Raw genomic sequence first — 27,206 nt, 5'->3', positions numbered from 1 at the left:
ACGAGGGGTGCATTTTGTTCCAGCGCCAACCTTTTTCATAGCTCCTCCAGGTATTGGGTAGCAGAGGAATGGCCACTCCTCATGTTCCCACTTTCTGGCTCCCACACCTATATTATATTTTAAAAATTAAAATGAAAACACTGCTCTGATAAACTCTACCCTCTGGGATGGAGACAAGGGGCAGGTGTGGCCCAACAGATACTGCCAAAAGAATGTGAACTCAGGGTACATATGAAATTTTTTTTATAGACTTTTGGTGAAAGCATAGTATGTCTGTCCAACAGTCAGTAGGCTGTTTGGTGGTGAAGATTCTCCCCAAAATTAGTTTAATTTACATTGAAAATTGTAATCATACACAGACAATGGTTCCCAGTGCTAATATATTTAGTGGACTATAAAGGCACATTGCAATGCAATATACATGATAAAACAATTTCCATTTCTAAAATAACTTGATACTATCCTGTGTTGGAGGCTGAATGTTCTGTAGCCTTTATTCCCCTTTCTGGTGGCATTTCTGGTTTTTTTGTTTTGTCCTTTTCTGCCTGTTTTATCAATCCAAATTTCTAGATCTAAGACAAGAACGTAAAAAAAACTAGAATCTGATTACTTGTAATTCAAAGATGTTTTCTGTACTATGACTCTAAAACTTTTGGCACTGGCAACATTTCACTGATAGATTATATTCAGATTTATAATAATCAGAAGGTTAGGCCAAAACTTTTAAAAATAGGAAGCTAACGTTAGGCTCATAAATCCATATTCAGTTTTGGATTTAGAACTTCAACTTATTTTTTTCTGTTTCAGTATAGATCACTGCACCTGTTCTAGATCTGACATCAGCACATTCTGGGGTTTAGAATGTGCGCACAGCTAAAGTATCAGTTTTAAACATGGTGCATTTCATTTTATTTTTTTTCAAAACAGGTAACAGGTGATTATTAACTGGGGTGATTGTTTTTCTGTATGTTAATTGTCTTTTCATAGGGATTAATTTTTATTTTTATTAAAATAAAAGTAGCAAAGCGATGTGATTTAGATCTTGCCTCGTTTGGAATTTTTGATATTTAATATTGAGACAGTCCCTTCTCCAGGGCTGATTTGAACTTTCTTCAGCAGCAATTTGACCACTTCCACAGACCATCTATTAAACAGATCCCACTGAGAGCCAAGAAGGTAGGTAGGGAGACCTTGTCGTAGTAAACTTCTCCCCTCAGTGTGGAACGTTAATCCAGGTTCACTACACACTCACCGCAACAGCTCAAATCTATTTTCTGAGTTTCAGAGATAATCCAGCTCAGAGCTGGATTAATGATGGCATATCCTGTTAACAATCGGTGCAAAAGCTCAGGAAGTCCAACAGCTGTTACAACATTCCTGCCTTGGAAACTTGCCCTTAATACAAAGTATTGATGTACACACACGGTCATTTGGCAGCCTGTGCACTTGCACGTTGTTTAGTATGTCAATTTGATTATGGCACAGCTGCCAACCAAAAGTGACTTTCAACAGGCCAGGTAACGAGCCAAGAGTAGGAGCACAGAAGAGAGGTCACTTAGTGCTTTACCATAGTCAGACAATAAACTGAAGCAGAATGTGGCATCTCTACCCCAACCTGCAGTCTTGAAATAACTTTTAGCAGATCTTTAACGTGGATGTGTGGAGGAAACCTAGGTTGCAGTGGCAATGTCAGCCTCCAAAAGCCCACCACTGTTGTTCCAAATGCTGCAAGAAGACAGATGTGACCGTTTAACTAGGCTGCTACTTTATTAATATATGTGGGAAGCAATCCCTCAATAACTCGTTCAGTGCAGGTCATCCTTCCTTCTATAGGCTCTGCTATCAGGGGGAGGGTTGCTGCCAGCCCTCCAGCCCATCCTTTAACCCAGCACCGTTGCTGGGACCCCGTTCCACTCCCCTTGTATGAGGGATGAAGGTATTGGGGGAAAGGGGTAGGCCACTTGCTGTGCTACCTGACATTAGGTGCTCCAACCACTTTCCTCATCTTCTGTAGGGGATGCTATCTCCTTATCCTGCTTGCAGTTCAGTTTATCAAGGAACTTAGGCACCCTTTTGAAAAAGTAGGTTCACTGGATACTTGCCAAGTTGGAACAACACGAATTTTACAACCACTGATACTCTGGGCGGCTGAGAAGAAGGTTGAAAAATCCGTCTTTGCCCAGGCCAATTTAGCAGTGGGGGGAATATTTTCTTCCTAGCCCCGAAAAGTGACAGGCATGATACTGACAGGACCAAAGCCCCATCCTGTTCTAATCCCACAAGGTAAGAGATGTGGTTCCTGGGTGCAGAAGAGCCTCCTGGGCAGGGGGAAGGACTTGGGTGCATGGGAGCTAGTGTGCTTTGGCTGCACCCTTTAATCTCTCCCAGCAGGTAAGAAGCACCTTTTTCCTTGCTACCCTTCCCCCGCTCAAGCCCACAAGGAAACTGAACTCCCACAAGGATGGGGGATGGAAGGAACCCCAGAGCTATTTTCCCCCACTGGTCCAGAGAAAGCCCTCCCATTTCTGAGGCTTAGATAGCAAGCGTTCCTTTAGAACATGTCCCATCAGATCCTTAATATCTGTGTAATCAGCTTCTTTTAGGGGGCATGGGGGGTGGTGTGTTCCACCCACAGTGGTTCAGGGCTTATAGCCCTGGGCAAGAAAATTGAAATTATTGCAGTTCTTTACTCTTAGTTATACTTGAAGACTGACTAGTAAATGAATTACACTTACATTACATTGAAGTTCATACGCTGTCAAGATGCTGAGTGATAGGCACATTCAAAGAACATTTGCTGCTTCTGTAACTTTTTGGATATCCTGAAAAAATTGTAACTGCTGAGATTTTTTTTTCTTCAAATGTTAATGCAGAGACACTTTGGAGAGAACAGATCTGCTACCCTAATGTGATGCCATCAGCAAGTTGCCTGATCTGTTGGTTAGGTATTATTTGTTTCCAGTGTAACACTCTGGGGTTGGCAGGGTTCATTTGCCCCAAGATTAGCCACAGTATTACAGGTAGTTTGGGAGCGAGGTTCCCAGTGCATGCAGGAAAGACACTTTCTCTTAAGGAAGACCTTTTGCATTTGCAATAGTTTTTATTAGTACCATCAGTAGTATTACAAACACTACAAAGTAGATGAGGTAGTACAAGCATCCAGAACTACTATGTTGAGTGGTGACTCAATAGATGCTCCACTCTAGATGTGTCTCTGTCCCTGCACCTAAGAGCGGAGATTTTTGGTAGCAGTGCCTGTTTGGGCTGCATATGTGCCCTCTCTGTCTCACGCTGTACTCGGCCATTATATGGCGCCATGCGGCCAAGCAGAAGAGATCCCCAGTATGGTTGATGACTTCAGTACCGACCACACAGCTGAGTACCTTTAAGGCAGTTGGATCCTCTGGTACTGTTTCTGCCGTCAAGGAATCTAAGAGGCTAGTCACTGTTGGGAGAAATGAGCGGAAGAGAGAGGTCCAGCTTCCTCCTAAGATAGCAGCAACAGAACTGCTCAGACATGCAGTACCAAGTAGAACAGCTCTGCAAAAAATTACAGTGCTGCCTGCTGGACATGCAATGGAGCACAGAGTGGCCACAGCACCAAACAGCTACTTTAACTGTAGGAGCACCGACACCAATTACTGCTACGGTACCGAAAGCCGTTATGGTATTACATGAATTTAGGTGTCCAAAGGACTTACTAGTATCGGAGATGCCCAAGTCTCCGCTTCTGGGTATCGATGTGTCTGCGGTATGCATCTCATCCCTGGACATGTACTCTATTCCACCACCCAGGACTGTTCCCCCTTCTCCAGTGATGATGACAATGAGGAGGAGGAAGGTATTTATTCAGTGTCAGCACAGGGCTCCCCATCACAACAGGGAGCTACCAGAACTGACCCCTATATTCAGATAAGCTACCACCACACCAGACGTGACCCACAGGGTTGATATGGACACCTATGGATTCTCCACTCAAGCACTTTCCATCACAATGGCCTTACTGGGACCCATGAACTGCATACAGGCAGCACTTTTTTCCAGATCCTCCAGCACCCACAAAGAGAGAGTGAGGCATTCCACATCATCCTTGATAGCAAGCCTCCCAATCCTCAAGAGGAAACCTTTGAGGATCAGGAGAAGAGACTGAAAAAAGAAGCCACTCCTGCAACCAGTATTTCTTCATCTTCTTCTTCTGATTTCTTTCTTCCTGCCGCACCCCCTTCAGTAGCAGCAGATGATTTCAAGCATTTGCAGGAGCTCTTCAAAGAGAAAAGTGGAATCTCTACAAATCCCCCTTGAAGAAGTTAGAGTTTCAGCATAAATTGCTTGCTATCCTCCAGGCATCAGCGAAAATTGCACTTCTCATTAATGAGGAATTGATGGACCCAGCTAAAGCTATCTGGCAGACAGACCATAATCCCCTACATTTGCAAGAGGGCAGACAAAAAGTATTACATATCCTCTAAAGGCATGGACTTTTGATTTTCTCATCCTACACTGAATTAATTGGTTTTTGACACTGTAAATGAACGTGGCAGACAGCACCACCACGCTAAAATGATTCCATATGATAAAGCCTAGAAGCTTTTAGATTTATTTGAACACAAAGCATACTCATCAGCATCACTGCAGTTTAGAATTGACAGCTATGAAGCCCTTATGACAAAATGCAGTCATACTTATTGTTCAAAAAGGAGTGAGTTTATTCATTCTATTCCACCTGATGGGAGAACAATTTCAAGCAATCATGGCTGAGGGTCAGCTCCTGGTGAGGACTGCATTACAAGCTTCCTTGAATATGGCTAACACAGCTGGTGGCTTGATATTGACAGCGCTGGATATGTGAAGTACATCGTGACTTCATTTTTTAGGGTTCTCGAGGAAGGTTCAAGCCACAGTGGAGGATCTCCTCTTTGAAGGGTCAAAGTTAGTTGCCAACAGGACAGACGAATCCCTCCGCTCCTTTAAAGATTTAACAGCAACTCTATGGTCTCTAGGTATTACACCCCTACATAAAAGAGAAGATCTGGTAAATACCACACTGCACAGAGACTGAGACAGACAGACTCCATTTCTCTCCTCTCAAAGACACTACGCAAAAGACAGAGGGCTCCAAAACGTAGACCGCCCCATCACAAATATCAACATCCCCAGCCATCTACAATAAAGCAACAATTTTGAGATTTTGACCAAGTTACCACCCCTAAAGTCACTTGCTGCAACAACCTAAACATTTCCATGAGTTTGGCAACAGCCTTACCCTCTTCTCTCAAATGTGGAAGACTATCACCACAGACAAGTGGGTGTTAGAAATTATTACCATATTTGCATGATTGTTTGCTCAAAGCTCCTTCTCTAGACAAGGCATTAATAGCCACACAATAGGCCATGGACCTTTTCTTACAAATAAGCCTACAAATAAATACTCAGAAATCAGCATTGACACCAGTGCAACAGCTGTAGTTCATAGGGGCCTATCTTGAGGTAGTGGAGGCCAAAGCCTTCCTTCCAGCGCACAGATCAGACATTTGTAGAGCAGCGATCTGGGTGTCTGTTCACACATTTACAGATCATTATGCTATCACTCATGACTCTGCACCTGATGCACTGTTTGAATTGACTGTTTCATCATCATTGAGAAATCCAACAGGGGCACTGCTTTACAGTCACTTAGAGTGGAGCACGCATATGGATGCTACTCAGCGAAGAAGAGGTTACTCATCTTGTGCAGTAACTGAGGTTCTTTTGAGATGTCTCCCTGTGGGTGCTCTACTACCTGTCCTCCTTCCCTCTACTTCTGAGTTCTTATATATAGACTCTGCGGTAAAGAAGGAATTGAGGGCAGTTTGGCCGCACAGCACCATATAATGGCCAAGTACAGCGTGAGACAGGGATAATGCATGTGTGGCCCAAACAGGCACTGTAACCAAAAATCTCCGATCTTAGGGGTAGGGACATGAGCACACCTAGAGCGGAATACCTGTGGTGGGGTGGGGGAGACACATCTTGAAGAACCTCGGTTACTTCACAAGGTAAGTAACTTCCTCTTGCATGCTCACACTATCCTTTGCTGGGGAGCACGGTGGTAGGTAAGATGACCCAAGAGTGGCCCTTGGCCTGACTGCTTCCAGGAAATCTCTCAGGTGTGCATGGGCTGGGATGCCATCTTTTATCATAGATTACACTAACATGTACTATGCTTAATGCATATTCAGTAGATATTTCAACCCCTTTACCTTATCTGTATTTCCTAACTTACTAATATTGGGGTGCCCTTCTCCCATAGGTTACTAGGGCTTTTACTTCAAGTTTATTAGCATATACATCATTTAGTTATCATGACATTCTTGTGGTGGGACATCTGATATTCTTAACTTAAAATATCTAAAGTTGGTATCCTCTGGCATTTTGTGATTACCTGTCAGCAGTTTAGCAACAGTTGCTTATAACAAAACTCTGTCTTGTGACCTCTGATAGTGGGTCATTTATGGGATTAGTTACTTTTGTCAAGGTTTTAGGCCTTATGCCTCTGTTCGTTTGGCTAAACTGTTGTCTTATGGGTTTGAGCCCTGTAGGCTTTTCTATTATTGCCTTGATCTGTACCTATACCTTACTTAGCTTATGCCCATGTATGTATAGCAACATAGCTGGCTACAAGTTGTGTCCTCCCCTCCCCCATCCCCTTGATTGGCTGATTGCTAATGAACACAACTATTTAGGATCTTTTGTATCTCCGTATGGAGGTTTAGGACCTTGATATTCTGTTGTGGGGATATTAAGGTACTTGGTATATTGCTGTGGTGCATGGACACACAACGTGGCTCCTCAGATTGGGTTACTTGAGGTTGGTTGGTCACTTCCTGAGAGGTAGTAGAATTCTGAATGGAGATAAACTTGGGGTTGACTTCCCACGGAAGATGTTTGATATCCTTTGCTTAGCCCTCTGATTTTACAGTGCATACAACACAATACAACAAAGATTATTTCGACTGCAATATCTTGCACAAAGTCCTTCCCTCTAGTCCATTCTCTATTTAGCTAGCACCTCACCACTTCCGTCCATTCACCTTGTGAACATTTGTCCCGCCTTGGTTACTTCATTACTAGTTATTAGCTGTGAATACTTACTCTCCATTTAATTGCTTCAGTTTTAAAACTAGTGGGGGAATATGAAGCTGGAACGTTGGTGTTCTTTGCTGGACTAGATCCTGATATTCTGGATTAGCAGTGATAACTCTTTCATTTTCAAAAACAAGAACGGAACAAATTGCCACGTGCCCAGTTAATATGTGCACCTTTGGATCAAAACAAAATTTGTTTAGTTATGACCTTGCGCTCTGATTGACCATGATGAAACTTTTGACGGTTACTACATAATATTGGCCATCGCCATCATAGGTCACTCTTTCTGCGGGAAGTTGCCACTTGGCCAGTTTAAGAGTGTAGTGATGATAATTGGTTTTGTAGTTGGTACCCTTCTTCCTGGGCCACACAACAATTTGTCTAGGTCAAACAGGTTACTTCTGCAGATGTACTGACACCCCTTTTCAGAGAAACAGGCAATATATGAAACTTTCTAGGTTTGGGTGCCCTAGTGATAGATCACCAGAGGAGATACATTCATTTGTACTTTGTAGATGCTTTCTGTGTGACCCGTTGAGTGGATTACTGTTAACTGGCTAAAAAAACTTCATGTGGACTGAACACAAGCAACGAGTCCCTGAATGAGACATAAGGATTTTGCCAGGAAACAATGTTTGTTAAATAACACCAGTCACGATCAGTGTGTAGTATCAGCAAATCCACTAGCAGTAACGCAGGGCAGAGGGCTGTCATGATTGATGGCATCTCACAAGTTGATCACCTGGAAAATATTAAAGCCAGTAATATTAATATTTAATGAAAAATGGGTGAAGAGGCTGTAATGCTTTCTGAAGAGCACAGGAGGACTCAGAAAAGCAGGACACACAGTAATAGATTATAATCTGGATTCAGTGACCCTGATCAGCCAAGAGCTTCTGATGGGGTTAATCCAGCTTTGAGCTAAATTAATTTTTTCCAAACAGGTTTTTTTCCTGCATGAACAGCAGCTAAATTTCTCTCTCCTATATCATATGCAGAACTGTTAAGGGATTGAAGAGACACAGTTAAATTAAGCAAGTGCCCTTATTCCTTGGCTGGCATTTCCACAAGCCAGAAATAATTGATTGGGCGACCCAGACAATTTCTTGCTGAATTAAACATGATCCACGACCTGGAAGGGCCTGGATCTTTTCTAATGAATAGTGCTCTGCATCATGTGACTCAGGGAAGAGGTGAGCTTGAATGGTTATCACAGCCATACCTGATCATATGTAAGAAAATTATTTGTATAAAATAAGTATTTGTTACATTTCTATGCTAACTGGTGGTAAATGATTCCCATCATATCACTTGTGAGCAGATATATATTTGTTTGCTTTGAGATATCTAATGAAACTCCGAGGTCCTGTTTACACAGTGAAAACAACAAACCAGCTACCTTGATAATACCAGAAAGTCTCCCTTACTCCAAACATGGTTACAACACAGATACTCTAGCAGTGTAGACAGGACCGTTCATTGTTAACTGTTTCCAGCCCATGCTAATGTCTTTGACTTGGGATTGGAAACTCAGTTAAAACGTGGTCTTAGGTTTTGGTTACGCAGTATAGACGGGATGTTTTGAAGGGAGCTGTCCTATCATGGTAGCTCATCCTGTGTAGCCTCTTGCCTTTGAGCTGCAGGCTATTCTTACCAGGTTCCTCATTGGAAGAAATCTCTGGGTCTTCCTTGCAAAGTTTTATGCTAGTGAGAAATCCTTCTAATGTGGGAGGCTTGAATTTTTGTTTTCGAATCTGGAATGGGGATTCTTTAATAATCCTTGCTAAAGTAGCAGTTTTTGTCTTTATTTAAATGCCAGTAACACTATATACCACACAGTTAGTGCAGTGGGGAAGGAGAAAACTGAGATGCTTTTTACATCTACTACCTTGGCAGTCTTGTATACATTTACCCATATGAGATTAGTGCTTATCAGTGGGGCTAGAGTGATAACTCTAAAAAAAGTCCCTTTCCCCACCATAGGAGCAGTACACAATTTCCCTGTCAGGTTCCTCTGGGGGAACCACCTCTAGCGATGAGAAAATGCAGTTCAATCTCCATGCCTATGCAATCCTTAGTGCCTCTAACACTACCAGTATAGGTGCCAGTTGTAGTGATTTTTGTGGTGAGGGACAACTGTCTACTAGAAACTGTACTGTGAGCACAAAACTTAAGCCAGTGAGGCTATCCAGTTATACCAATCACTACTGAGATGGGACATGGCTCAAAATGTATTCCTTGCCACATGAAGACGAGTGAACCCATAGTGCTGCTAACTGGTTTATGCTTAAATAGCAAGCGACCTGCTTAAATAGTTAACACTGGTCATACATTTTAAGAGCTTTAAGTATAGTCTGGGTACCGAGCGCGGGGTAGGTCAGGCCAGCCCTCCTCTGGGTACCGAGCGCGGGGTAGGCTGGGCCTGGCGGGAGCTTGGGCAGCAGCGTCTGTCTTCTCCGGCAGCCTCCTCCCAACTGAGCGCTGGGGTCGGGCTTTTATACTTCCTGTCCCGCCCCTTGACTTCCGGGGGGCAGGGACAGGCAGCAGTGCCGCTGTACTTCCTGTCCTGACCCTTGACTTCTGGGGGGCGGGGACAGGTGACGGTGGCTCCGCCCACTGCTGCGCGTATTCTGGCTTGTTCCTCTCAGGCTCGGCGGGGAGTGAGGCCTCCTTACTACATGGTACAAACCTGAGTTGGCAGCAGCAGCTTAATACTCATTTTTGTTTTCCAGCACTCTAAAAGGAAATCGATGCAAGAAGGAGCTAGTTTACTTTACATTTCTCATCAGCACTGTGTCAGAACTCATGTTAAGTTGTAACAGTTTGCAGTGTAGTTGTAGCCATGTTGGTCCCAGGATATTAGAGAGACAAGGCGGGTGAGGTAATATCTTTTATTGGACTAACTTTTTTTTTTCTGGTTTTCACCAATAGAAGTTGATCCACTGTAAGATGTAACTGTTCCATTTTGGATTCTGCACTGCAGCCGTGTCCTGGTATTTAACCCAAAACACACATTCCAAGGTCCTTCAGCTGCTTAAATCTTTGGCTACAGATTATATAGTAGGGGCTTGCTCCAAAGCCTACTGCAGTTGGTGGAAAGATTCCCCTAGACTTCAGTCGGCTTGGATCAAGCATAAGGTGAATTTCCTATTCTTGTTTTTGAAGATGAAGAAAACTGTTTCTACTAATTTGAATAGCATAAACAGTCAACTTCTGCGCATCAGACATATACCATCCCTTGCCGTGTGTGGCTAGAGCTTTGGTGATTGCTTCTAATCAGACTGACTGGTTTCACTGACATAAAATGTTTCCCTAAGCAGTTGACTATCAGTTTATGAACCCATTCTGCTTATCTCCCACAACAGACTGAAGTTTTTGCTCTCATTTATTTTGTGTTGCAACACAATCTTGTTCCTCATATTTTCTTGCCTACTCCCAAGAACAACATAAAATATTTGGCTACCTTCTATATCAAAGTTTTCACTTTTGCAGTAGATGCCATTGTTTTAGGCTAACCATTTCAGAATTTTCAGAATGCAGGCTGTTCCCTTTTAGTTTTTAAAATAAACTGCTTTTAATCTCTTCTGAGTTAACATCTATAAATATAAATCCTCCAACGTCTGGCTCTTTTTAGTTACTTTTCACATAATATTTGTTTGCTGAATTTAATTGCATTTCTTAGACTGATATATGATGTGTTAACACTAGTTGGATTATTACAATATTTGGATATAACCAAAATTCACAAAGAGTTCCTTTCTGGAACCTTCTAAAAGGGCTGTGAAAAGTCGCCTGTGGAATTCAAGCAATGTCTGGTATTTGGGCAGATGTAAGGTATTCCTTGAGGTTTAGTAGTTGGATCCATTTATATGCCCATGTGTGTGGTTTTCAGAAGACTTAGAGTCAAAATTATCTTTTGCTCACAGAAGTGCAGGAAAATAAATAACTTCTGAATACAAAGTTTTTTAATTGGATCTATAGCCACTCACAATCGTTTAGCTTCATCTGTGTTTAGAAAGTTACATTCTGGATTTTCCAGTTTAATAGCAAAGTGGGAGAGGGAAAACTGCTAAAGGGGACCTTAAAAATGCTTCTGAGAAATGCAAATAATAAATGCAAATCAAGAGTTTAATTTTCTCTGCACCTGTATTACAAGGTCCAGAATGCCCTCAACTCATGCTGAATAAATTGGGAATTGAGGGTGCTCAGCAACTCAGAGTTTTGAGCCCATAGTTCTTAAATTTTATACTGTCAGCAACCTGAAGAGTATGTGGGGGATCGGGGGTTCTTGCAAGAAGTTTTCACTCATCTCTGGAGAAAGCCACTTCCTGAATTGGATTCAGATAAAATGAAAAGGTGGTTAAACTAATTTCCATTTGGTGCCTTTATTTCTAAACACAGACTTCAGACAGATACCTGGAAAAGTACAGTGTAATCAACTGTACAGTAATGGGGTACAGAACTGTACAACTCCAGCTCATGTCAGTAGTGACCACGTTACCATCTGGGGGCTGTTCAGGAGCTTATCTGAAAAGAGTTTGGTGATCTCAGTATAACCCACAGAGTACGTGTCCACATCACAAAGCTATAACCACCACACTGTTTGGCACTTTCGTTGGTAGGCTCAGTAAAGAGGTCAGGAATTGAATGGTCATGGAAGCTGAACTACATTTTTATTCCTGGAAGTGACCCCTCCAATAACAAGGCAGGGACTCAGCAGAATAGTGTGAGGAAGTTGCTGCTGTTTCTCCTGATAAATAGATGACTTCAATCTGTCTGTCTTACGTACTCACATCTCCACAGTATCGGGACACCTCACAATCTGGAGTGTATTTATTCTCAACACAATAGCAGGCCAGGGCTATTCTCCCCATTTTACAGATGGAAAACTGAGGCACAGAGTGGTTCAGTGACTTGCCCCGTGCATAGGCGCCGACTCCGTGCCTGGAGCACCCGTGGGGAAAAATTAGTGGGTGCTTTGCACCCACCAGCATCCAAGCTCCCAGCCCAGTTCACCTCACCTCTGCCTCCTCCCCTGAGCACGCCACGTCCCTGCTTCTCCACCTACCTCCCAGTGCTTGCCGCTGCCAAACAGCTGTAGCAAGCTCTGGGAGGGAAGGGGAAGAAGCTGCAACATGGCATGGTCAGGGCGGGGCTGGGCCGCGGATTTGGGGAAGGAGTGAGAATAGGGGCAGAGAGGAGGAGGAGTTGGGGCAAGAACTTTGGGGAAGGGGTTGGACTGGGGGTGGAGTAAAGGTGGGGCCAGAGGGGGGTCGAGCACCCCCCGGTGCCAGTAGAAGTCAGTGCCTATGGCCCCATGGCACCCAGAAAGTCTCTGAGAGCAAAGAACTGAACCCAGATCTCCCAAGTCTTAGGCTAGTGCTCTAATTATTGGACAGTCTTTCCTCTCAGTCTGGCATTGTTTGTGCGCGTGCTAAGAGAAAAAAATCAAAATGGTGAATTGACTAGAAAATGGATGTAATACATTGCAATGAGGCCATTAGCTAATTACAAAACCTTTTCTGTAAGCTGTATATAATAAACAGTGGACTTAAACACAGGAATAACTTGACAGCATATACAGCCTTTTCCCTCTATTTGATCTCTTGGAGAGAAAAGGGGAGGCTTTAAAACTCCTGGAGTGGCAGCGTGACATTATTTTAATCATGGTAGCCAAGTAAACATGAGTAACCAGCTTGAGCTCTTGCCACGCTTTGCCTTGCCTGCTGTGTTAATGAGACAGGTCTATCTGTGCGTGACAGCTGCAGCCAAGCACACCACAAGAACAAGAAAACCTAGCAAGTAGCTTGGCTAATAGCAGAGAGCATGGAAAGAATGCGAATAAGAATTGAAGGGTGAGTTCTTGGGGCCCACCCTGCAAAGTGGCATGTGTCCTCACCTCCCACTGAAGTCATTGGGAGTTGCAGGCCCCTGCACCTTGTAAGTCTAGGCCCTAAGTTGATAGACTTTGGATTTTGTCATTTTCTCCACAAAAGGGCAACTGGCGACTTAACCCAGTGAGCCTATGACTCTAGGGTAGCCCAGGAAAATTGGCAGAGTGCTAAAGCCCAGGGACCTTGCATCAGTGTCCACACAGTGAGGCAAGGCAGGAGGCCAATGAGTCTGTGCTAATGTTGATTCAAGGTAACCCCGCTAGTGTTCATACGCTGCGTGACTAAAGTCAGTGACTGGGCCTGCCTTAGTCTTTGTGTAACAGGTTTGAGGTCACATCATATGCTATAAAAATGTGATTTGTTTATACCCGTCTCTTTTTTTCCATGCAAGTTACTGTGCTGCTTTATAACAAGTATCTTTATTTGGTACTTGGTAAGGAAATTAATGTGAAATGATTCCTCGATTCTGGCTTCTGAAAGGCACAGACAATGATACAGCACCCCAACATGGTCCCAGTGCCCCCAGGAATGCATCCATGCTGTTCGGGGAGCAGATGGAGAGGTCTGGGTGTGCGTGTGTAGAGAATTCCTTCCTTTCTGGTGCACCAAGAATTGTGATTCGGGTTTGATCTGTTAGGATAGTCTATAAAGAAGGCAGAGTTCAAGCCAAACTGAGTGGAATAGTTTAAGCGTGGGAATCTTGGTGACAGAGGGCCGTGCAGTGTTGCAAATCTCATTGTAAGAGGCTAAGACTTGGTATCTCTAGCTGGTCATAAATGCTTATGAAACTAACTGCGAAAAGTGTATTCAGCCCTAATTATCTAGAGCAGCCTTTTTGAAATGTGCCTTTTCTGTCTTGCTTATGCTTATTAGTTTTTCTTATTATTTAACACTGTGAAGCATTCTGGGATGTACTCTGTAAAAAGCCTCCATAGTATATCAGCTAAAGTAATGGAAAGTATTGAAAGAGGTGCTGTATGCAGATTTCCTCAGATAGCTTTTCCTTGGCATCCTTGGTGCTGACTGGTAACATCCCCTACTCTTCAAGTCCTGCATCTGTATTCAGCATAAACTATCTGTCATGATGAATTATGCAAATCATGCAGTGCGTTAGAGTATCAGTAGTATATAGTGTTATGTTTAAAAGAGAAATACAATATGGCCAACTAAGGAAAATATTTCTAGATTTTTGTCATAGTAAAACACAAGTTGGTGGTGGTCCGCTTTCTAGTGTTTCTATACATTCAGAGTTGGACCAATGAGCATTAAATTACCTGAAGTGAAGCTGTTTGGAATTCAATCTGACAACCTTTTTAGATTATATTGCAAATGTACCTGGAGAAATTGTTCCATAGTTGACATGTTTGCCAACAGTGACCCTACTATATCTTCGCTTTCTTCCCACAAGTCACCTCAAGAAAAGAAAAAAACAACTTTTTTTTCCTTCACATTTCACAGGTGAAGTCTGTGATAAATCTCCTGTTTGCTGCCTACACTGGGGATGTATCTGCACTCCGAAGGTAAAACCAATATGGTGTTGGGGAAAGGAAATCACTTGTGTTTCAACTATTATTGCACTTTATTTCTGAACATATGACCATGTTAGGAGACATTATAGCTGCTTTAATACTCCAAGGTAGCAGGGCCATTTAAACACAAGGTGTTAAAAGAATGCACTCTAGTGGATCTAGCACTGCTTTTAATACCTAGTCTTCAGATCCCGATAGAGCAAGGACTTAAGCTCATTACAAAATCAGTCCTTTGTTCTGCGTATCAAAACTTCATGTGGATAATATGAAAAATAATGTGTACATCTGGTTATAGTCAGAGGTATAATCCCATAAAATGGCATCATTCTGCTTTGATATAAACTGATTTTTTCCTTTGTGTCTCAGTAACGATATGTTATCTTCCCACAAATTTTTACATCAGTAGAAGAGCAAGCTGGATTCTAGTCTGCCTTGTGAATCAATTCCAGAACTGTGAACAAAGCTCAAATTGAGGAATGTTTATTGCTAGTGATGTAGGAGCCAGAAGGAACCCAGCTTGATTTTCAGATCCCAAGTATAGTTTTCTTTTGTTTTTGTTTTTTTTGTAGGGCTGGCAGTATTCAGAAACACTTTGCATTTTACACTGAGCAGATTTCACACAGACTCATTGAGAGAGCAGATAAATGTGGATGGCTTAATTCTTCACTGTACCTTTGCAAAGCTGGGGCAAAGCGGAGCTCCTCTATTAGCTTTATACTGGTTAGAGATTCTTCCGACACAGGGAGACTTCTCTGTGAAATTTCTCCGGCTGATGTACAGTAGTTTTGCACCCCAAAGTGATCTTAACCAGTCAGAGAATCTGCCTGGAACTAGTGTTTTGGCTGGACAGAGAGAAGTATGTATGCACATCAGTATGCTCCATAGTGGCATTTTAAAAGTGATTTTTCTTGCTGGAACCACAGATGAAGATGCCAGGAATGAAGCCAAATCTCTAGGTACTCTTAAAGCCAGATCATTTTGGTGCTTCTTTTATTAAAGCTCAGATGAAAATATAATGTACTTTTGATACTGTGATGAGTTCCCCTCAGAGGTGCGACCTGGAACTGGGGTACCACGGAGCCCCGTGACCCACCAGCTTGGGCTCTCTTTACATTGTACTGCTGTGACCAGCCTGCACTTTCACCAGCACACACAGAGGTAGGGACACACCCAACTGCAGTTTCCTGCAGATTTTGTGCTCAGCCTTGCCTGGATAGGCTCCAGTTAAGGAACTTCCCAGTTACTCAGGCACATGCCCCCTCTGGAATGTAAACCCAAAACAATACCAATCTTGCGCTGCACAGGGAACTGTACAGGATAAGTTTATGAAATTCATCCCATCCCTCAATGTGGGGAGGCATATACAACAGCTTTCTGCCCCCAAGTTGTGACTTCCACATACTGGTTTAAAATAAAGCAAAAACAAGTTTATTAACTCTAAAAGATACAGTCACTTAAAATCTAAGGGATAGCAAACAGATCAAAGCAGATTATCTTGCAAATAAACAAAAACCACAAACTAAGCTTAATATACTGCATAGGATGAGAATTTGCTATTCATATCTGATCTAAGTGATGATGCAAGCGGGCTGCAGATTCTTAAGCTGGCAAGCTGCACGTGCTTACAGCTTGAATCCTCAGGTGTTTCATTCACAGGCTAAAAATCCCTTTAGCCTGGGTCCAGCACTTCCCCCAGTTCAGTCTTTGTTCCTTAGTTGTTTCTAGGAGTCTCTTTGGGTGGGAAGTCAGTGAAGAACCAAGATGATGTCACTCTCTTGCCTTATATAGCTTTTGCATATGGTGGGAACCCTTTGTTTCCAAGGTTAGTTCCCATGTCAGTCAGTGGAAATATACTGACATCCCAAGATGGAATACAGCACCATGTGACCTGGTGACATGTCCCTGTAGTGTCGCAGCAACCATGACTCAGAGGCTGTCGGCAGCATCCTCAGGAAGGCCTCCAGTTGGGAGATAAACTTCTTCTAATGTCTATTGTTTTCTCTAATGGCTCTTCCCCACCCAACTTTTCAGAATGAAAGCATCTTGTCTAGTGGGTGTTCCCCATGTGTAAACACATTTGTAATACAGATACATAGTCAATATTCCTAACAGAAATGATGCATGCATGCAAATAGGATAATCATATCCAGCAGATCATTACCTTTCCAATGACACTTCGCATGACTTATCTTGCATAAAATACATCATAACTATGGCATAATCCTATCATCATTATGAAAATTATGGGGTGCAGTGTCAGATACCATTTAAATCCGGTCAGAGGGCATTTCATTGTTTTACAGTAGAAGCATGACTACTTCTGTATTTTTGTAATTATTTCTATGATTATCTTTCTGAATTTGGCTTTTCAGATTTGCTTTGTCGGGTATGGATATGGAGCAGAGAGATTATGATTCACGAACAGCATTGCACGTAGCAGCTGCAGAAGGTAATGACTCTTGATAAATAAGAATAAGCTATTAATTTAGTGGGCTTCATTTAAAAAGTATATTAAATCCTTCTTTTATTTTATAGGTCATGTGGAAGTAGTTAAATTTTTGCTGGAAGCCTGCAAAGTGAATCCTTTCCCCAAAGACAGGTGAGCAATTCCACTGTTAGTATGAGGGAGGGGAGCTCCAGTAACTAATTAGATTGGTGAATACAACCCTACTGCAGTCATTCGACCAGAGTCTTTGTTTCCTCTGAAATCTCATGGGATGCTGAAAGTAGTGACAACTGGGACCATCTGATCTACCCAGCTAACTTGCAGCTGGTGCTAGAGCTCCCTTGAGCTGTTTCTGCCCATTTGATTTAGCAACACTAATTCCCCCCTTAAAGAAGCAGGAATTCCAGACCTCAGTAGGGAAGATTGAGAAAATAAATCAGTGGCTGGAGAATTTTCTTTCAAAAAAGGCGTCAAGCTAAGAAAAAGGAATTTGTAGTTTGATGTGCGTGTGTGAATACATATGTAAAACGCACACACGGATGTGGGTGTAAGAGTGTTTACGTGTGTCCAACATAACTAAAACTATTCACAAACTTCAGTATGAACTTGACCCCATTAGAAAGGCTGTTTTACTGTTCTGGTGTCCTGAGAGAGGTGCACTCCACATGGCTTGTATGTATAATCATTAACTTTTTTATTTTTAATTTCACCTTCAGTTTTATTACTGTAACTCGCAGTATGGCATTGGAAACCAGAAAAAAATAGGTCAGTGCAAGGTCCCTCACTTATAGAAAACAATGCCTGACAGTAGTAATGAAACCACTTTTGTCCACTCTCTAGCTCTCTTACTCAAGTAAACTTGTGTCTTTCTCTGCTCCCTTCAGTTTGCCTGTACCTTTTAATTCTTCTGTCCGGATAACTGTGATTTTGCTATTTAACAGTAAAGCATTGAATGAGCTTTAATTTGATAGTTTATTTCATGCAGTGCTGTGCAGACTAATATGTCTGCTTATGTCTTGTCTTATATGCACAATGTCCTCCTTATGGTGCTTGTAGGAGTGTCAGAAAGGCAGAGCATTTTCTGTCGTTTATCATTACCTGTGATATTTTGAAGCTTTACTATTAAGGTGAGATTTTGACTTTTTGATACAGTCCTTTTCAAAAGGAACTAACAGTGCTACAGAGTTCTTACACCACGATTAAAATGTAACCAAAGTTGGTGGGAAATCTGTATTGTGTTTGCACCTGCTCTAATTACCAGCTTTTCCATTAAAACCCCTCAGGGGAAGAGTTTGTCCTGTGCCAAAAGGATGTCAAAGATCAACACTAGAAAAAACACTTCAGTAAAAATAATGAGGCACCTTTCTGGAGCTGATTTCCTTGGTGAAAGGAAGGCAAAAAATACTTTACATTTGCTTTGTTGAAATACTATATTTAGATATCTCTTACTCTCCTGTTTAAGAGGGGAAAATATACAATTGTATGCAGTAGCCTTTGCATATTATTGTTACATTTGGGAGGGTTTAGTGTGGATGATGTGAAAATAGCAGCGGTTATGCATATGTATGTGTTTAGCTACTGTTTCGTCTAGTCTGACACTATCCATTAAAGTGCAGTTCTGCTGTGAAAAATGACTGAAAAAAATAATTGTTTTTATCATCTTTTACTGATTTCAATATCAAGTGTTCAGTTTTCACATTTTCAAGTAAAAAGGTTTTGTTTCCAGTGATTAACAGTGCACAATCAGCCTGTGGACTGAAGATCAAGCTGGGTTATTCCTTTATGTATTGCCAATGGCCATGGTGGATTCTACATCACTGACCATTTTTTAAATCAAGTTTGGATGTTCTTCTAGAAGAAATCTAGGGATTATTTTGGGGAAGTTTTATGGTCTGAATCCGTGGTAGTAAAAGTTCTTCATGCCAGATTTTGTCCTTGGTGACACCCATGAAATCACATTGAAGACAGTGGTGTTACACGGATGTGTGATTAGTTGGGCTGAAATTTATTAAACAATTATACTGAAGCACAAGAAGGAATGGAATCCCACTCATTCTCCATTAGTTATTTTGATACTGAAGGGGGAACAGGAGTAAAAAGTAGTGAAAACATCTGTTGTCAAAAGGGTTGTCACCCACTATCCAATTCACTGAAGGTACTTATGTAGTCCCTGAGCTTAGTACATACTGTACTGGCAATTGTTGTCTCAAACATCAAAGTATAATGGAATTCATAGTGGTGGATTTACTTGCTTACTGATTTTGGAAATATTGTGCTTCCTGTTTCAGATGGAATAACACCCCTATGGATGAAGCTTTACATTTTGGACACCATGATGTATTTAAAATTCTTCAAGAATTCCAGATCCAGTACACACCTCCAGAGGATTCCTGCGATGGAAAGGAAAATCAAACAGTTCATAAAAATCTAGATGGCTTACTCTAACCATCTTCAGCTAGATCCCAAGAGTCAAATCACTTACCTATGTTGTTGTGGAAAATGAGTATGAAGAGCGTGTATATTTCTGTCTTACAGTGGTGTATATTTTACAGAATATTTCATTTATTTCAGTGTTACAGGAGTTTTCTTCATGATATGCAGTGGACAAACCCAACCGCTCCAAAAGAACAAACAAATCCCAAACAAACCCCTCTCTTCCCCACCCAAGAATCTCCTTCCATAATGTGAGCAATATTACCTCATGTTGCATATAATTGATGTAGAGGAAGTATTAGCTGTTGATGGCTTTACTGTGCACTACTTAATTTATTTTTGCGTTCTATGTGTATCTTCAAACCATGGTCAGGAATTTTTCTGCTGAATTTGCATTTCTAAACAAATGTCTTACAGTGTGGCCAAGTGGAACCATGCTGTTGCCATGTGCAAGTGTCATTGTGGTTTTGCTAGATTTCAGGAGTTGAGGATGCTGGTGTAGATTTAACATGGGTGTGTTGAACAAGGATCTGCATTTATCTTGTTTCCCCTAAATTTCCCATGGAACCTTGTTTACATAGTCACCTTGTCACCTACATCGATTGGTCAATCAGCCCTCACAGAGAGGGCTGATCACAACACATTGTTCTAGCGAGTCCTTCAGCCACCCATTGGCCAGGCTTGTCAGTGGCACCAGACACCTGATCGGCATAGCACACCACAGCCCAGAACCCCTGAGCTCAAGCGATCTGCCGGCCTCAGCCTCCCAGGTAGCTAGAATTACAGGCACATGCCACCTTGAGTGGTTGTTTATGTAGCATAAATCTCAAAATAATGGTGACATTTGTCAATGGTCTGGGCTAATTGTTCTTAGAGATGATTTTTTCAGGGAATCTGTTTTAAGGTTGGTTTGATGACCAAATGCCATGGAGGAATATCACTTGTTTGACTTTTTTTTTTTAAGCTGTTTCTTTCAAATGCCCATTGTCCAGCCTCTCTCTCTGTCCATATTCAGCTGCTGAAGTGTTTTCCCTTAGTTGGGGAAAGCAGGTGCTTCCACAGTATGTATTGGTTCCTGACAGGTATATGTGCATCGTGGGGGTCTTGTAGGCTGCAAAATAATTCATCTCAGTCTTAAATTTTGTCCTTAGCTGCAACTATACCAAAAACCTTTTAGGGGAATGTAAGTATATGAAAGGCAAAATACTAAACCAAATATTCTAAATAAGTTAGACTCACAATAAAAAACACTCATGGAGTGAAACAGCTTAAAGAGGCATAAAGCTAATCAAAACATGAGCAAAGTTGTGGATATGCCAAACTGTGGGTGTCTATCTCTCTTCTTATGCTGGCATAAATCCTTGAATAGTTTTGTTGAAGCTTCTGAAGTTACGCTGATGTGAAACAGGTAAGAGATCAGAAACGGGCACAAATCAAGCAGTTCATTTGTGTGTGAACTGTTGCATTTGCCCTCTTCACATGGTAGTCTGTGCCCCATGTATACCAGGCGTTAGAACTCTAAATCCAAATATTAGTTCTGTTTTTGGGACCATTACACTACATCAGCTTCTTGCCAATGTAACAATATGTCTGATTACTGACACTACAATATGAGTGAAGTCATCTTTAAAAAAAAAAAAAAAAAAAACACACAAAACAACCTGGTAGGAATATCTTTCACATTTGTTGGAAGTAGGTGATAGTCAAGAATCAGGCTGTGCATGGGAATAAGACCATTTGTGGGAACTGCACACATCTCAAACATGGCAGTAATAATAATTCATCCATAGATCTCAAGGTGCCCATTGTATAGACGGTGAAAATGAGGCATGGAGAGGTCACCCAGAAAGTCAGTGGCAGAGTCAAGGTATGGAACCCTTGTCTCCCACGTACCACTCCAGTGCTCCAGCCTCTATGCACATTGCCTCCTCTAAGGAGGAGAAATCAAATGGAGGCACTTGATATTCAGCACAAGCAGTGGCCTCTCTCATAATAAAGATGCTGTCCTGTAGTAGTTTGAAAGCCTAAACCCCTGAAATCAGATTGGTAAAAATGCTTGCCTGGCATTAGTCACTCTCCCCCCGATCTGATATTGCTGCTTTTTGCCTCAAGTCAATTATTCACTTGAAGGCCTCATGCTTTTATAACCTTCACCTTTCCTGCCTTGTGTTGCAGCCACCTTCCTCCTTAACCAAGAACTGGATGGGATTCCCTTTGAACCCTTCTTGGCCAGATGGGTCACTGTTGAGAGCTCAAGGCCCTATCTCTGCTGCACTCCTACAGAGGATAAAATGAGGCAAACTAAATCCCATGTTTTCCTCTCTAACATTCTAGGACCTACCAAATTGATCCTGTGGGAGTAAAATTTCTCAGGTTGCGCTCTGAGGGTACTGATTAGGTCTCAAGCTATGAGATGCATTCTGTTTGTTAACTTAATCAGATTTCTGTGTATCTCTAGTGTGCTAAGAAAATGTATCCTCTGTGGTCTCAGAAAAAATGTCAGTGATTTATTTTGATGTAATTGAAATCAGTCAAAATTTACTTTGCTCGAACAATAACCTTTCCAAAAGGTATATGAACTGAGAAGATAAAGGCATTTTAATTAAATAGCATAGAGATTGTGGCTGTCCCTGAACCTAACGTTTTCCTCCACTATATTAAGAGCTTTTAGCTAGAATTTTAGCACCAATGCATTTTCACCAGGATAGTTTTAGCATTTTCTCATTGTACCAGGAGATATTATTTTGCAAAGATTTGTGCCCAGTGGAAGCAGTGCATTTATATATGCAATTATTTATAAATATATGTAGTTCACTGGTGTGGCTGCTCATCATTGCTGGCACTGACATGTAGGTTTTAATTTAAATGGCTTTTGTTGTGTTATCAAATGCTGACATCCTTATGCTCCAAAGAGTTTTCTGTGTTATGTCATATATGTGCTGCTTATGTATCACAGCAACCAGAAATGGTTATGCTAACTTAATGCTTTGTACATAGAAATATTGTGCTGGTCTTAGCGTTAATTATCCCATCCTTTTGTGAAAAATGTGATGTACTGGGCTGATACTTTTTAGCTGCAGAGCTGGACTGTCAATGAGTGTTTTTATTGATGCTGTACTTACTCTCAGCAATTGTGACTGATTGGTGTGACATTTTAGATTCCTTATTGTGGGGAATAGACAGTGATGAATGTATTTGCTTTCAGCAATTTTCCTGTAAGTGAATCTAAATTTAAAAATACTTGAGCTGTACTGGTCCTGAAAATGAAAGATATTTATTTTAATGAATAAAATCCAGGTATTGTTGCTTTTTACAGCACAATTAAAAAGGAATACCAAAAAATAGAGATGTTTGAGGGGTTTTTGTGGTTTTTCTGGATAGCTACATTATTTACCTACCTCTCATACCACCAAGTGAAGTAGCCAAAGAGAGCGGACTTTGTGGAGCCCTCCAATGTAGGCTGCTTTGATACCCTCCAGTGTCAAGGCTACTTTTGTTTTGGGAAGGCCTTGTGACAAGCTTTAATTGTAGCATCAAATTATTAGGAGGCTCCATCTCATGGTTAGTCGCTAGTGAATACAGTAGTTTTAAGTCTAAAAGCTTGATATAGCGAACAGGAGCTCATTGGCTTTCCCTCACTCAATACAGGTGTCCAGCTGGTGATGGAGAAATGATAATACAAAGGAGTAACCAACCTGCTGTGAGCATTCTAACAAGAAGCTGACCCTAATGTCCATATATTTTTGAAAGTGTTGGCTGTCTCCAACGTCTGTTCTTTAGGAATAGAGGCTGTCGCTGGGATGGGGAAGTAAAGGTCTCTGAATCTGGTGAGGCAGGGATTAGTTGGGATGGTCTGACTATTGAAATAGTTAAGAAACACAGAGGGCAAAATAGGGATATACATGCATCATTTTGCTCCTGAAGGTTCTTCACAAACTCCAGCCTCAGACTACAGCGGAAAATTGTGGAAGCAATCAAGGGATTCTACTGAAAACCAACATCACCTAGCCCTATACTAAATAGGTCTCATATTGCAGCCAGGAGTGGAGACCTACGTTGTTGCTGATTTCATGGTTTCAACGTATTGTAGATGGCCTTATGGAGCAAAGTGAACTTTTTATAATATAGTGCAATCAAATTCAATCTGATGCAGAAATCCCTGAATCCTCCAAAGAACAATACCTTTGAATTTCCTGCAGGGATAGCAGAAGTGCTGCATCCTCAAATGTGATTTAGAAATTATTAGATATAATAAAAAGCCTTGTTTCAGAGAACGTATCAGGACTACTAACCTGCCGTACAAAGTGAGTGCCACTAGGCATCAGACTGGCTAAGCCTCTGAGGTCCCATTCTAGGCCACTACATAAACCACTCATTTGCCAGTTACATTTGCAAACCTCTCACCCAGTTGCAATACAATGGAAAAATTGTTTGCCAAAATGGAATTGTCCAACATCAGTGGGGAGACAAATTTGTATTCCTTGTTCTAACATGTTTGGAATTTTTTTAAAAATTACTTGCATCCATCTTAATAGATTTTGAATATTGTGTTATTGAAACCAGGGACATTAACAGCTCAATGGACACAAGATTTTATATACTGCCTCTTTTAAAGTGTCTAGGATGTGAGTCTTGCTCTTTTCATAAATGTACGTGCTGAAAGGGAAGACATTTAGAATCATTTTGAAGGCTTTTTCCACACTCTTCCTTCCTTAGATAGAAGGTCCTGAGCTTTTCTTCAAGGCCATTTATACTTTACCCATTCATTATACTTTACTCATTCATCCCATTACAAATATTTGCACTGTAAAAATGATAAGAAATAGTATTTTTCAGTTCACCTCATAAGTACTGTAGTGCAATCTCTTTATCATGAAAGTGTAAAGGAAAGTTACCTGTTCCATAACTGGTGTTCTTCGAGATGTGTTGCTTATGTCTATTCCACAGTAGGTGTGTATATGCGCCATGTGCACTGGTGCTGGAAATTTTTCCCTCAGCAGTACGCGTAGGGGGAGTGCTGCTGCAACCCCTGGAGTGGCATTGCTATAGCGTGCTATAAGCGGAGCTGCACACTCCCCCCCACCCTCATTTCCTTATTGCTGGAACAACTCCATCAGTGGGGAAGGAGGGTGGGATGTGGAATAGACATGAGCAGCACATCTTGAAGAAGGCCAGTTACAGAACAGGTAACTCTCCTTTCTTCGAGTGATTGCTCATGTGTATGCCACAAGTGATTACAAGCTGTGTCTGATGGAGGTAGGTAGGAGTTCACAGATTCCCTAGCTGGAGCACAGCCCTACCGAAAACAGCGTCATCCTTGGCATGAGAGACGATCGCGTAGTGCAACGTGAACGTGTGTACTAAGGATCAGGTAGTGGCTCTACGGATGTCCTGGATAGGACATTGGCCCCAAAGGCAGCTGACGAGGCCCGAGCCCTTGTTGAGTGAGCCCTTACAATAGGTGGTGCAGGAACCCCTGCTAGGTTGTAGCATGTGTGGCTGCATGATGTAATCCACCACGAAAGCCTCTGGGTGGAGATCGGTTGGCCCCTTATGCGCTCGGCTGAAGCAACAAAGAGTTGCAAAGAGCTGCAGAACGGCTTAGTCAGATCCAGATAAAAGGCCAGAAGCCTGCGCACATCGAGCATATGGAGGCGGCGCTCCTTGTTAGAGGTATGCAGCTTAGGGCAGAGGACAGGTAAGATGTCCTGGCTCATGTGAACGATGGAGACCACCTTGGGGAGGAATGCAGGGTGTGAGCAGAACTGAACCTTGTCGTTGTGACAGTGTACAGCGGGTTGTGATCAAAAGGACGTGTGCCTTCTCCGGGACCTTGGCAATGGGGAAATAGGAGGAAAACATAAAGGAGTTGACCCGACCATGACAGGAGGAAGGTGTCAGAGATCATATTTCTCCCCATCACCACCCCGGAGCAGAACCCATGGCAACGGTGGTTGTGTCGGGTCGCAAACAGGTCTGCTTGAGGAGTGCCCCACTCTTGCAAGAGTTGATGAGTGACCTCGGGGTGAAGCAACCACTCGTGTAGGGAGGAGAAAACCTAGCTCAAGCAATCGGCCTGCATGTTGTTGGCGCCTGGCAGGTGGAAAGCCTTCAGGGAGATGTGGGCTATACAAAACTCCCAGAGGCTGATGGCTTCCTGGCAGAGGACCTCACCCCGCATTGCTTGTTGATATAAAACATCACAGTGGTGTTGTCCGTGAGTACTCTGACCACTTTGCCGTGTAGCTGTGAGCTGAATATCCTGCAAGCTAAACGTATCGCCCTGAGTTCCCTGACATTTATGTGAAGGGATAGCTCTCCCATGGATCACAAACCTTGGGTCCGTGAGGTCCCTATGTGTGCCCCCAAGCCCAACGCGTCGGACATTAGGTCCAGTGACAGAGTCAGGTCCTGGAAGGGAATTCCCTGGAGCATATTGGCTGGGCAGGACCACCATTGTAGCATGGTGATTACCCACACTGGTACTGAGAGGACTTTGTCCAGTTTGTTCCAGGCCTGGGAGAACTCCTGAGGCCAACCAGAGCTGGGGGGGGCCTCATACAAAGCCTGGTGTGGCGGACTACGTACGTGCATGCTGCCATGTGGCCCAGGAGCTGTAGGCATGCCCTGACCGTGGTAATGGGAAACTCCACGACCGAGACTATAAGCCCCTTCAGGGTTCGGAACCTGTCTATGGGAAGGGAGGCTGTTGCCTTGGAGCCATCCAAGAGAGCGCCTATGAATTCTATGCACTGCACCAGGACCAGTGTCGACTTGGCCTCGTTTACTATGAGGCCTAGGTTGGCACACATGGCCAAGAGCATGTCCACATGGTTGCGTACCTGGGACCGCGAGCGGCCCTTGAGCAGCCAGTCATCTAGGTAGGGGAATATCTGTACCCGCCCCCCGACGTCTGAGGTAGACAGCCACACACTTTGTGAACACCCTGGGTGCGGTGGACTGGCCAAAGGGGAGGACTGTAAACTGGTAGTGGTCCTGTCCTACTAGGAAGCAGAGGAAGCATCTGTGCCCCTCGAATATGTGGACATGGAAGTATGCATCCTGAAGGTCCAGGGCCGCAAACCAATCACCAGGGTCCAGAGCAGGTATGATACATGCCAGAGAGACTGAGGAACCGGCGTTTTGCCATGAACCAATCGAGGCCTCGCAAATCCAGGATGGGTCTGGAGCCCCCTTTTCACCTTGGGGATCAGGAAGTAACAGGAGTAAACCCCTTTCCCCCAGAGTTCCCCTAGAACCGTCTCCACAGCTCCCAGGCTGAGGAGCCGACCCACTTCCTGCTGTAGCAGGGGCAGATGCGATGGGTCCCCTCTGCCAACCAAGGGAAGGGAGGGGAGAGGGAGGGCGGGCGGGAGGCAAATTGTAGCATATAACCCTGTGAAATGGTGCTGAGGACCTATCGGTCCGATGTTGTTTGGGACCATTCCACAAGGAAAGCAGATAAGTGGTTCCTGAAAACTAACTTTACTGGTGGGAGGGTCCTCTCTGAGGACACCAAGGTACCCTCCCGCAACCAATCAAAACCACTTCTTGCCCTGATGCTTGTCCCTGGAGGGCCCAGGCTGCGAGGCGGAGCGAGACTGCCTCTGAGGTCACCTCTTCTAAGTTTTGGACCTCTTGTAGGCGGGCTCGTATCTCAGCTGGAGTGCAGGGACGGAGGCTTGTGCCTTAAGCTTTTCCTTGGGTGGGATGTAGAGCTCGAGGGTTTGAAGGGTGGTACGTGAGTCCTTCATGCTGTGGAGCCTCACGCCTGATTGT

General features: G+C 42.9%; 1 protein-coding gene across 3 annotated transcripts in view; it reads left to right on the top strand.

The window, feature by feature from the left end:
* The window catches only part of GLS (glutaminase), a 116,693-nt gene extending 93,920 nt beyond the window's left edge, over nucleotides 1–22,773 (top strand). For all 3 annotated transcript variants that reach the window (XM_050916354.1, XM_050916355.1, XM_050916357.1), the window contains 4 exons: nucleotides 14,478–14,539; nucleotides 16,921–16,997; nucleotides 17,084–17,147; nucleotides 19,283–22,773. In XM_050916354.1, the coding sequence (XP_050772311.1) occupies nucleotides 14,478–14,539; nucleotides 16,921–16,997; nucleotides 17,084–17,147; nucleotides 19,283–19,439 (360 nt within the window). In that variant the 3' untranslated portion in view covers nucleotides 19,440–22,773. The remainder of the gene's footprint in view (nucleotides 1–14,477; nucleotides 14,540–16,920; nucleotides 16,998–17,083; nucleotides 17,148–19,282) is intronic.
* The last annotated feature ends 4,433 nt before the right edge of the window (nucleotides 22,774–27,206 follow it).

Source organism: Gopherus flavomarginatus, chromosome 10 (genome assembly GCF_025201925.1).
Source record: "Gopherus flavomarginatus isolate rGopFla2 chromosome 10, rGopFla2.mat.asm, whole genome shotgun sequence".
NCBI classification, from domain to species: Eukaryota; Metazoa; Chordata; order Testudines; family Testudinidae; genus Gopherus; species Gopherus flavomarginatus.
This window is presented reverse-complemented; position numbering and strand designations above follow the sequence as displayed.